General features: G+C 29.8%; 1 protein-coding gene across 1 annotated transcript; it reads right to left on the bottom strand.

The window, feature by feature from the left end:
• Window positions 1–4,914: 4,914 nt before the first annotated feature.
• On the bottom strand, window positions 4,915–6,282 carry LOC111018867 (inorganic pyrophosphatase 2-like). Its single transcript, XM_022295120.2, has 4 exons — window positions 6,069–6,282; window positions 5,858–5,979; window positions 5,581–5,776; window positions 4,915–5,495 (listed from the first exon to the last, which is right to left on the bottom strand). Exons 1-4 carry the CDS (start codon window positions 6,204–6,206, stop codon window positions 5,136–5,138), a joined length of 816 nt encoding a protein of 271 aa, XP_022150812.1. The 5' UTR covers window positions 6,207–6,282; the 3' UTR covers window positions 4,915–5,135.
• Between the last annotated feature and the right edge of the window lie 5,212 nt (window positions 6,283–11,494).

Genomic DNA, 11,494 nt, shown 5'->3' on the forward strand with positions numbered 1-11,494 from the left:
CTAAAATTTTAAATCAATCTTTCTATGCAATGGTTAAAAAACGCATTTTCTCCCTCCACTTTTACTCAGTAATAATTTAGTCCATAAACTTTAATTTGTAATGATTTAGTCTCTGAATTTTTATTAAAATAACAATTTAGTCTCTACATAATTTAGTCCTTTTAATTTAAAATTTATAATAATTTAGTCCCAACGGTAAAAAAAATATTAAAATTAAGTGTCAAATTTTATCATATAATAATTTAATATTTTGTAATTTATAAACATGTTTGGTCCCTCTTTAAATTATTACCAAAAAAATTTCACGATAAAGACTAAATCATTACCAACTTTAAATTACAATGACTAAATTATTACATGTTAAAGTTCAAGGACTAAATTGTTATCAATTTGAAAATACAAGAACTAAATCATTACAAACTAAAATTCAAGGACTAAGTTGTTATTTTAGTGAAAGTACAAGAACCAAAAGTGTTCTTTAACTAATTATAATTTTATTTAATGATATTTAGACAGAGGAGTACACTTCTCATAAGCTTAGACGACTTGCAAATAGAGCTTTACACTGATTTATTTAAGTTAGTTCAAGATAACGTTACGTCAAGCTTAATGAGGTTGTATATAATCGCTTACTTTTGTAAGGAATGAACTATGTATTTATAGAGGAGTTTTAGAAAACATTGTTCTATTTTTTCGACACTTCAGCAAATTTTAGGCTAGTAGTATATGTGTTTCTAGGCTCTCGTCGAGTTGGGTCCATCTCATCCTTGACTTATTCGATTTTAGGTTCGAACACGTGTTTCCACAAGTGAGAGGCCATATGACAGGGGTGAGATACACCGGCCAACACAAAAATAACAAGTAGCTATCAGAATTATATTTAAAAAAAACTTTAATTATAAATATATATATGATAACAAAGAATTGAATAGATGGAATAATATAATATAATTAGTATTGACCAGATGGAAAAGAATTAAATAATTAACATTGAATTCGTTGTGGATACTGGATAGTTCTTCACATGGATTTGACAGAGCTTTGATTATAGGATTCAATGGGAGATTATGTCTATATATATATATATATATATATAATATTGAATCGGAGACATTGGCATTAATGATCAAATAAAAAATAAATAAAAAAAAAAGACAAAAGACATGTGTGGGTGAGATCTAAATGCCTTCTCTAACACACATTAATTAAAATCAAATCCAAAATTACAAAAATTATTAAGCATAGAATCTTCCTCCAAATTTACACATTGGATAAAGCCTACTATTCAAGGTTGTATCTCCACCTTATATTTTTTTTAATTGAAAAAAAAATCTCTTTTTAAAATAATTTTGAAACTATAGAAATATAATATTTTTTTCAAATTTAATTTGAATTTTGTTACACGTGATATGCCGACGTCGGCCTAGGCTTCTTTATATGTTGGATTTGGTACGAGAGCCTTACATGCCCAACCATGACTTCTCAATCATGGTCTTGATACTTTTAAATATCGTATTAAATTTTCGTCGATATTTTCTTCGACATTTCCATATGTATGAGTTCGACATCAACACGATGGGTAAATCAATTTAGAAAGAATGGAATACTTATTTGTTAATTTAAATAGCTTTTATGTATTTTTTTAGAAATATCTATCGACATCAAGTGGGACCTCAACATTTCTATCGATTTATACCCTGACATTTTTAAGTCTATGAATGTTGAGTTCGGATTTAAGAAATCCACGTTCAAGATCATGCAGGTCTAAAAAGTCTTAGATGTAGTGTTTTAAGTCAAACTCTCATTTCGAATATTTATTAATTATTATTATTGTATATTTCATGGTGATTATATATATGTATGCAAATCTCGAGGCGTTTGCTGAGTGGGGATTAGAATTAATTTGATGATTAAATATAGCTATGGGGGCATGGAAGTGCCCATTCATTGGATTTAATATTTTCAAACACTTCAATTAATGCACTCTCATGCATCTCCCCCAACTTTTTCCATGGGGCATCCCACTCCCATGCTCGAGGAAGATTCCTTAGGGTTATCATTTAGAGGTACCATCAAACAAAAAGATATATAAAAGTTTGAATTATGTCATTTTTAACTTTTTAGTTGTGATTCTAATAAGTGTTGTTGTTAATAGTGATGATTTGTTACAAGAAATTTTCCTTTTGGTGATGACATTTATTTTTCGTTGCTAAAAGTACCCTTTGGTGAGGAAATTGCAATTCGTCGCCAAAAGTTTTAAATGATTTGAGATATTTTATGCAAAACTTAATGTGACCCAGCTCGATTTCGTAGCCATAAAGTACTTTTGACAATAAATATTACATCTTTGCCAAAAGTTTCGAGAAATGTGTGGGAATTTCACTGTCCAAATTTTCCGCGAAAGTTAAATCGACGAAATCTAAAATTCATTGACAAAAGTTTACTGCGACGAGAATATGTCGATGAATTTGGAGACAAAGAAAGTCGTCAAAAGAATTTTACCAACGAAAATTGAGCTATGGCGAAGATTTTGTGCGTCAGTTTAACTCAAATTTCTTATAGCGATTTGACATGAGGGTGCAATAGATGATTTAGGAGAGTAAACTTATCCGGGCTAAAGAAAGACATTTGGGTCAAAAAAAAATTTTTATCTAAAATGTATTTGGCATGTTATTTACATGGGATGAAGAAGTTGCAATTTATTTCTAAGGGTCAAGGAAGTATGGTAGAATTATTCATACATACTCCCATTAGAGACATGAGAGTGAATAATGCATTCCAAATCTCTAGACCCAAAATTCAGGAAAACAAACAAGCACATGGGAGGGGGAAAATTGATTGAGTGGGAATGGACAAACTTGAAAAGGGAATTACATAGGCCAAAAATGAGTTAGTGAGATGAAAGGGTTCGCCTATCGTCCAGGCCCAACTCTTTTCTAACGCATGGCACATAGATTTGAAAAACGTGTGATGATTTAACACGACATCTGTAAGAGGTGACTAAGAAGAGTAAGCCAACAGGTTAATATAAGGGTAGATGAGCCAACAAATTTTTTGATATAAAATGTGTTTTGCTAACTCTATCTTATCAAATGTGCTGGCGTGTTCCAGTCTTATTATATATATTTGACCCAACGGATCTAAATTATTTCATGAGTTAAAAGGCAATACGATAGAACTAATTTATACACAATTCTAGAAAAGTGAAACTCAAACCTTGATTAAGACAAAGTTCTAGATGTGAATGCATAATGCATAGTGATATTCATGATTTGAGATATACAAAGATGATGAAGGGAAATGTCCCAAATCTTTGGAAAAAGAAGCACATGGGAGCTAGAAAATTAATTGTGTGAAGTTGGACAAAACAAAAAGAAAAAAGAAAATAATAAATAAATAAAGCAATTACGTGGCGAAAATGAGCTGTGAGAAATACAGGCACAGGCCCAGGCCCACAGCCAATTGTAGGTCCAGCCATTCTGGCATAGGTACACGGCCGATTTAACCTTTTTTGAATGATTGCTCAAATTTCATCCTTTAGCCAACCAACAAAATAAAACTACAAACAAAAATTTTGAAATTGGTGGAGTTTATTAGATCATTGTCCTCTTCATATGGATCATTCCACATCAATGATATTTATATTTTTTCTAAGTAAACATAGCAATAATGTTACGGTTCAATTTTTTATTATATTGATATTTATAGCCTAATAAATAAAAATGGGTAGAAACTTCGACTTTTCTTATTAAGATGACCTAACTCTCTCTAATATTCACTATATTTACACATAAAACACTTAATAAAAATTTTCAAATAACACAGATTAAATTGAGAAGCTCGCTCAAACATGATGGGCTAAAATATTCTAAAATCAAAATGATCAAACTAAGCTCGGATCCAATAACATGAAGCTACACAAAATTATAGGGCCAAATCAGTAATTAACATTTTTTATATAGTTGGAAATAAATACTATATGCATGGACAAATTAAAAAACATAGTTTAGAGGACAAGACACCTATTATCACTCTAAATGTGAATAGTTTGATGTTGCGTTACACTAACGGTTGAGTTCAAATAAATAAATAACAAAAACAATGAGTAGACACGTACTTTAATACACAAATTCTCAATCCTTTCTAGAGATTGTGGCATGTAAATTACCTTTTGCTTGAAAAGCCAAACATGGCTACTCTAGAGGCTAAATCGTCAACACCCCATTTGGTATGAATAAACCCTTTACATGTCACATCTCAACATAATCAGCCACACCCTCTCTATTCAAACGTTCACTAAATTCGAGTAGTTAAGTTCAATCAATAATTCTTTAGAACTAAATTTCTTGAACAATACACTCCTTACGTTGCACATATACTTTAATAATCTAAGAATCGAGGTTTTTGTGTATAACCAATGAAGAAAACATCGATCAATCTATCTTTACCATCATGGTTTAAACCAATACTTCCTCCCTCCAAATAACAAGTGACATCTATGTTCAATTTTAGCAAGTCTTTCAGAATCAATTGACAAATTTTTTAATAAAAGTAAAAAATATACTTTTAAGATATGCATTCGTTACTTTTAAATTCTCTTATTTTGTTATTTTTTGGATTGTGCTATCATGTAAAAAATATCACGCCACTGCCCATAAAAAAGTAGATAAATTTTGGTAGCTAAGTTGAGTAACACTCCATTTTCAAATATATTCTTCTTAAGATGTTTGGTTCACATCACAATCATCCTATCATTTGTGAAATGTAGCATAATATAGGCCGTGTTTGATTTCTGAAATTGTGATTTACAAATAAAATATATAGTATAAAAGAATTTTTTTTTTTCCTATAGACTTGAGTGTATATAACTTTCATGATCTATTTACAACTATAATTAACAAAACAAAACCTATGTTGAATATAAGTTTAGTTTCTTCCCCTTGAATTAGACCAATTTATCTGTGAGTGAAACATCCCAATTACAAATATTTTAAACTAAATTACAAACGTGGTACATAGTTTCTTCACGAACAAGATAGAGGAAAATGGAGGAGAAACAGAAAAAGAGTTGTTTTGCTCGGCGATTACGAAAATTATATATTCACTAATATTCAAATACAGGAGAAGAATTTGATTCAATTGGCCACCATTGCTGAGCAGGGAGCGGGCGAAGCCATGGCCTCGTGCGCAGGAACCGCCATATGTTGAGGCGAAAAGAATTGGGCATTTTCCGCCATTGAAATGGTGTTGATTAACCTCAGCAAGATCCTCTCCAGCTCTTCTCCGTCGCTCCATTCGTGAATTTCGGCCTTAATCACAAGAGGATTTTGGCTAATCAACTCCCATATTGGAAAGTCCTTCCTCGGCATCAGAAAATCCCCTTCTCTGAGCTTCAAACTAGGGCAGTAATCGCCGCTTCCATCCCCCAAATAGATGAACTTCTTCTTCTTCTCTTCCGACATTAACGAATCCTGAATCCTCTCCATAACGATGCCCTGTTTTCCGCAAACGAAAATCGCTAAGCCTTCCGACATTAATTAAGATTTCGATTTCGATACCTAAATTGCAAATACACAGTACCTTGCACATGTTTGGAGGGCAGAAATTGTGAGGAGATTCGTGGAAGTGATGGATAGGAGAAATCCTCAGCCTTCCTTGTTCGTCGACGAAGCTTGGATTCGTATGGATTTCCGAGAAGCATTCTCTAATTCCGAGATGATTCAAAATCGTCTCGATGAAAAACAGATTCGCATCACTCACAATCCTCAAATCACACCTGAAAAAACACAAACAGAGAGAGAACGAAAGATTCTCAGCAGGTGAAACTCAATGAGAGAGAGTGAATACGATTATTTACCCTAGGGCATGGGCAGATTTAATGGCGGGAACGACATTGGGAATAATCGGAGCGCGTTTGAGGACCTCGGCGATGTCGTGGAGGGTTCTTCCTTGTGCGTGAAGCTCCATCATCATCCGATCCTGATAAATCACGGCATAAATCACCGATTCGCTCGACTAAAACAAGAACGCCATGGATGAAAAAGAAGAGATAAAGAGAGAGTAGTTACCATGAGAGAGTTCCATGACATTGTAGGGAGGAGACGATTGAACAAATCGGTGGCGCCGAGCTCGTCCACCACCCAATTATCACTGTCCAAATCGATGATCGTCTTGTCGAAATCGAAAACCACGATGATTCCGGCCATTTTTCTGTGAACTCCGGTAGTTTTGAGCGTGAGAAAATGTCTGGAAGTGGAAGTGGAAGTGGTAGTGGACTAATAAATGAGTGAGGGTATTTATAGTTGTTAGGAATGACTGGAGTTGGATTTCATTTTCGTATCCCTAAGAGAAATAGAAAATGCTATTCAAAATCCAAATTACAAATTTTAAAAGATAAAAATCATATAAAATGAAATAGATAAATATTAATACCATTTTATAAAAATATATATATATATATACTTTTGAGTTGTGGCCACCGTAATGCCAACTCAATCATCATTGAAAATTTGAGTAAGAATTTCCCCAAATATTGTTATATTAAATTTCTTTTAACTTTCAAAATTTCGTTTAAAATTTAAATAAAATATATATTAAAAAACACCTTTTGGTTATTGTAATTTTGTGAAAAGTAATGATTAAATTTCTGAATTTTGGTTTGTAATGTTTTAGTCTACTTTTAAAATTGATAACAATTTAGTCGGTAGACTTTAAGTATCTAACAATTTAGTCCCGATAAAAATCTCATCAAAATTAAGACTCAATTATATCATATAATAATTTAGTTTTTCAAGTTTTAAAAATGTTTGGGAAATTTATATATATAAGAAACTTAGCAAAAATTTATACCATGCGTATAAAATTATTATTATTATTATTATTATTAATAATAATGATGATGATAAACAGAGACAAAATCATTACAAAACTTTAAATACTTCCAAAAATTTAAAAACTAAATTATTACTAATTTGAAAGACTAAATCATTACTAATTAAAATCCATACTAAATTTGCTTCAATAAAAACTAAAGGACCAAAAGTATTTTTAAATAAAAAACCTAATAGGTCACCAATGAGTTCAAAGATTAGATAGATAAAAAAAATTGAAAGTTTAAATGCTTATTAGACCCAATATTAAAAGTTAATTAAGGAGTCAGGTTTTTTTTTTTAATTTATGCTGCGTTTGACATTTGGAATTCGACAAAAATGATTTTAAATTAACTTAATAAATTAAAACTTGGAATTCGACAAAAATGACTTTAAATTAACTTAATAAATTAAAACTGGCAAATGAAATTAAAATAAAAAATTTAAGTCCGAATTTTTTTAAATCTAAACCAAAATAATCAATACATTTATTGTAACTAAAAAAACTTAAACTATAATCCAACTTTCCCTCCTCATTTTCTATTTATTTTATTCTTGCCATGCCCATGCTTCCTTATATATTTTTTTTTCCCAAAACAATACTTCAATTAATAAAAATGTAAAAATAAATAAATAAATAAAGATAGTTAAGAGTACCGGCCTACTTTGTTTGTTATTTTAGTTAAAACATAACCTAGTTATGCGTAAATATCTTCAATCTTAATAATTTATAAATTTGTTTAGAATCGAGTCCACATGAATATTATCAAATTACACAAATATTCATGTAGTTTTAATAAATAAAAAAAATAATTTAAAATAATAATAATAATAAATAAATAAATAATAAAAAAATTAGTCTTAAAAGTCTATTTCGAAAAATAAATAATGTATCTCTTATATAATTAATTTATTTTACTTTTAATGGTAATATTAAACTCAGGTTTTATCGACTTATATAATTAATTTATTTTATTTTTAATGGTAATATTTAACTCAGTTTTTATCGACTTGGATAAAAATTAACTCGTTGAAAATGTAAACATTCACAACCAAGAATTCAAAAATTGAACAGCAACCAATAAGGGGTGCTATATATATATATTCCTAAACAGTCAGCATATGTAAATAAACATTAGGTTAAATGTTAACCTTTTTATGCCCTTCAACAATTAAGTATTATCTTATTCGATTGTTGCAGGAAATATATAATGGTCCAAAAGAGAGAGATAATTTGTTTTGGTGGTTGGCATGCAATTTTAGGAGTAGTTATGGGATTGATAAACGCCAAAAATTTTGGGTAATAAAACACTATTGGGATGAAGGAATCGAGAGAAAAGGATTATACGAAAAATTTCTAAAATATTTTTAATAGTATTAGAGGCAATGTATTTGTTGGACAGACTATTCAATCCAAAAATAGAAAAAAGTGACAACTTAAAAGGTCCAATGTGATACTAATATGCTCGTATGTGATATAAAAACTTCTTCCAAAAAAAATGTCCATCTATCTAATGGTCAAAATTATCAAAATGCTATAGGATGAAATTAGAAGTAACCATCATTTTGAGAGCTAGGAATTGAATATTCTATAAATTAAGTGAAATATTCTAATTGATCCAACTCACTTTCCTCCTTAAAACCTTAAAATGTCTATTCATAATAACATCATCATCATATTTATGGAACCTTATAGGAGATGGGTTTCATTTCCGTATTGCTAAGAGAAATAGAAAATGCTATTAAAAAATCCAAATTTTAGAAGATAAAAGGATATATATATTAAGACAATTTTATAAAAATATATATACTTCAAGTCGTGGTCACATAATGCCAACTCAATTATCATTGAAATTTTGACAGTAAAAATGTAAAAAAAAGGCGGATTATCAAACATGTCCCAAAAAATTAAACGCGATTCGAAATTCAAATTCCGAATTTGTGAGTAGAGGAGATAGAAAAGTATAAATGAAATAAGTATTAATATTATTTTATTAAAGGAATATATATTTTAAATATGTATAAAAGGCCCGGCCTAGTTTGTTTGTTTTTTTAAATAAAACAACTAAGTTATGGGTAAATATTTTAAATCTTAATAATTTACAGATATGTTTAGAATGACCCACGTGAAAATTATCAAATTATACATATTCATATATTTTTAATACACAAATAAATAATTTTTAAAAAATAATAATAATACATAATAAAAAATTTTAGTCAATGACTAAATGTCTCTTACTAAAAATAAATAATTTATCTACTATATAATTAATTTATTTTATTCTTAATGGTAATATTTAACTCATTTTTTACCACTTGGATAAAGATTAACTCAGTTTAAAAACGTAAACATTCACAATCTCAATTCAAAAATTAAGTAAATTTTTTTTAAAGTTAGATGTTAACATTTTTATGAACCTTCAACAATATTAAGTATTATCTTATTTGATTGTTGCAGGAAATATATAATGGTCCAAAAGAGAGGGATGATTTGTTTTGATCGATCGGCATGCAATTTTAGTAGTAGTTATGGAATTGACAAACACCAAAATTTTGGGTAACAAAAACTCTTGGGATGAAGAATGGGGGAGAAAAGGGCTATGGGAAAAATTCCCAAGAGTGGGACGAAAGATGGGGGAGAAAAGGGGGATTTGTTTTTTAATAATGCTATTTCCGAAAGTAATTACGAAAATATGCCACTTCTCAATGATTTTTTTTTTTAAAAATAAGGCTTCGAAAATCCCGCAAAACAATTTTCGAAATCCCGTCATACATAGCGCTTAGCTGGAAGAGACGACCAGTATTTGTCACTTCACAGGTCGTCTCCCTACCATTTCTAAAACATTATTTTTGGAAATAGTTTGGGAAGTGGCATATTTTATGGGAAAAATTCCCAAAATATGTTTAATAGTAGTAGAGCACTGGTAAAGAGAGGGGTGATTTGTTTGGGTGGGTAGGCATTTAATTTTAGTCGTAGTAGGAAAAATTTTCAAAATATTTTAATAGAAGTAGAGGCATGATCCGGTGCATTTGTTGGACAGACTATCCTATTTGAACATAGAAAAAAAAAGTCGTCTATTGTGATACCAATATGCTCATAATAAAATGTCCATCTATCTCAACCTCCAAAAATTATCAATAGGCTATATGACAAATGATGAAATTAGAAGTCATTTTGAGAGCTAGGAATTTAATATACTATCAATTAAGTGAAATATTCTAATTGATCCAACTCACTTTCATACTTAAATTGTCTACTCATAATAATACCATCATCACATAATTTTTATAAATAAAACATATTAAGAAACAATGCTTTTAAACCGACACACTAACTAGCTAGGAGAAGTAATAATTTATCAAGTACGTGACTACTACTTTCAAGTTCCTTAGAAAAACAAAATTTTTAAAACCAAAAATGAGTTTTTTAGGGTTTGGCATTAATGGAGAATATTCTTCTAGCCAACGTGAACTAATCTGTCTCTAATCAAGAGATCATGGATTCGAATCTCCCGATCCCAATTGTTAAATATTCTTTTAGAAGGAAGGAGTGTCTATAGGTGATTCCTATCTCCTCCTTATTACCTCTTGTTAACGAGGAATCTAACAAAAATTTATAATATAAGTGAACTATTTCTCTTATCTGGATTTTGATATAAAACCTCAATGAATATTAATATGATATAAGAGCCAAAAAAATTTAAACGAGCATATATCCGATCTAAAAGTGAAATTCGACAAGATCGATGAGCCGACTGCTACCAATTTGGTACAGTTCGGAGGCACTTAAGTTAACAACCTCAAGCTGTCTACAAATTCCAGCAAGCTTCCCTCTCATTTGATCAAGTTCTTCATCATCCCTTTGATCACTTTTCAGATTTTTTAAAGTTTTTTCTACTCTAGTTTTTAAATTGGTTCTTCTTTAAAGAGTCAGTTACTTTCTTTTTATTATTATTATTATTATTATTATTATTTTGCAAGTCTCCAACTTTAGGTTCCTGTATTACATTTTTAAAATCTCATGGTTTTCTTCTTTTAGGTTTTATTTCAACCTAAAAGAGAGAGTCTTTTAATCACACATGGATTGCAATCTTCTTGGTTTTACGGCTTATTTCTTATCTTATTATGATTAGCTCCTGAGTTTCAATTGATTTTTGAATAAAAATAAGATTTTTACTAAGAATATTAATTAAGATCAGACTTAGTACTTTGAAATCAGTATCTAAGTTAATTGATTTTTGAATAAAAATAAGATTTTTACTGAGAATATTAATTAAGATCGGACTTAGTACTTTGAGATCAGTGTATAAGTTAATTAAGAAACATAATCGTCCAATTAAAAGGGGAGAGGAGAACAATACCTAACTATTTAGAATCCAGAACACCTAACAAAATAGCTTCAGTCCAAATTGATACATTAATTGAAACTTTCAAAAAATGAAGAAATTAAAGTAACCAAAATTTGAAATTTTATGAAGATTGATATTAGAGTCAAAAATACCAACATGAACTCTTTCAATCTTTGGGGTATTTCTACCCCTCCATATCATATAATTTGAATGTGATGTGATAATTTTTGGTAGGTAGGAAGACAGAATCTTAAACAGTAATAAGAAAAGAGA

The sequence above is a fragment of the Momordica charantia genome (assembly GCF_013281855.1).
Source record: "Momordica charantia cultivar OHB3-1 chromosome 9 unlocalized genomic scaffold, Mcharantia_2.0 BLBB01000009.1, whole genome shotgun sequence".
NCBI classification, from domain to species: Eukaryota; Viridiplantae; Streptophyta; class Magnoliopsida; order Cucurbitales; family Cucurbitaceae; genus Momordica; species Momordica charantia.

What these genes read in the sequence shown, in the direction of transcription:
- LOC111018867 (XM_022295120.2), bottom strand. Translation starts at nt 6,206, where the DNA reads ATGGCCGGAATCATCGTGGTTTTCGATTTCGACAAGACGATCATCGAT. An exon ending in TGTCATGGAACTCTCTCATG is followed by an intron (nt 5,980 to 6,068) that starts GTAACTACTCTC and finishes GTGATTTATCAG; the next exon opens with GATCGGATGATGATGGAGCT. An exon ending in AAATCTGCCCATGCCCTAGG is followed by an intron (nt 5,777 to 5,857) that starts GTAAATAATCGT and finishes GTGTTTTTTCAG; the next exon opens with GTGTGATTTGAGGATTGTGA.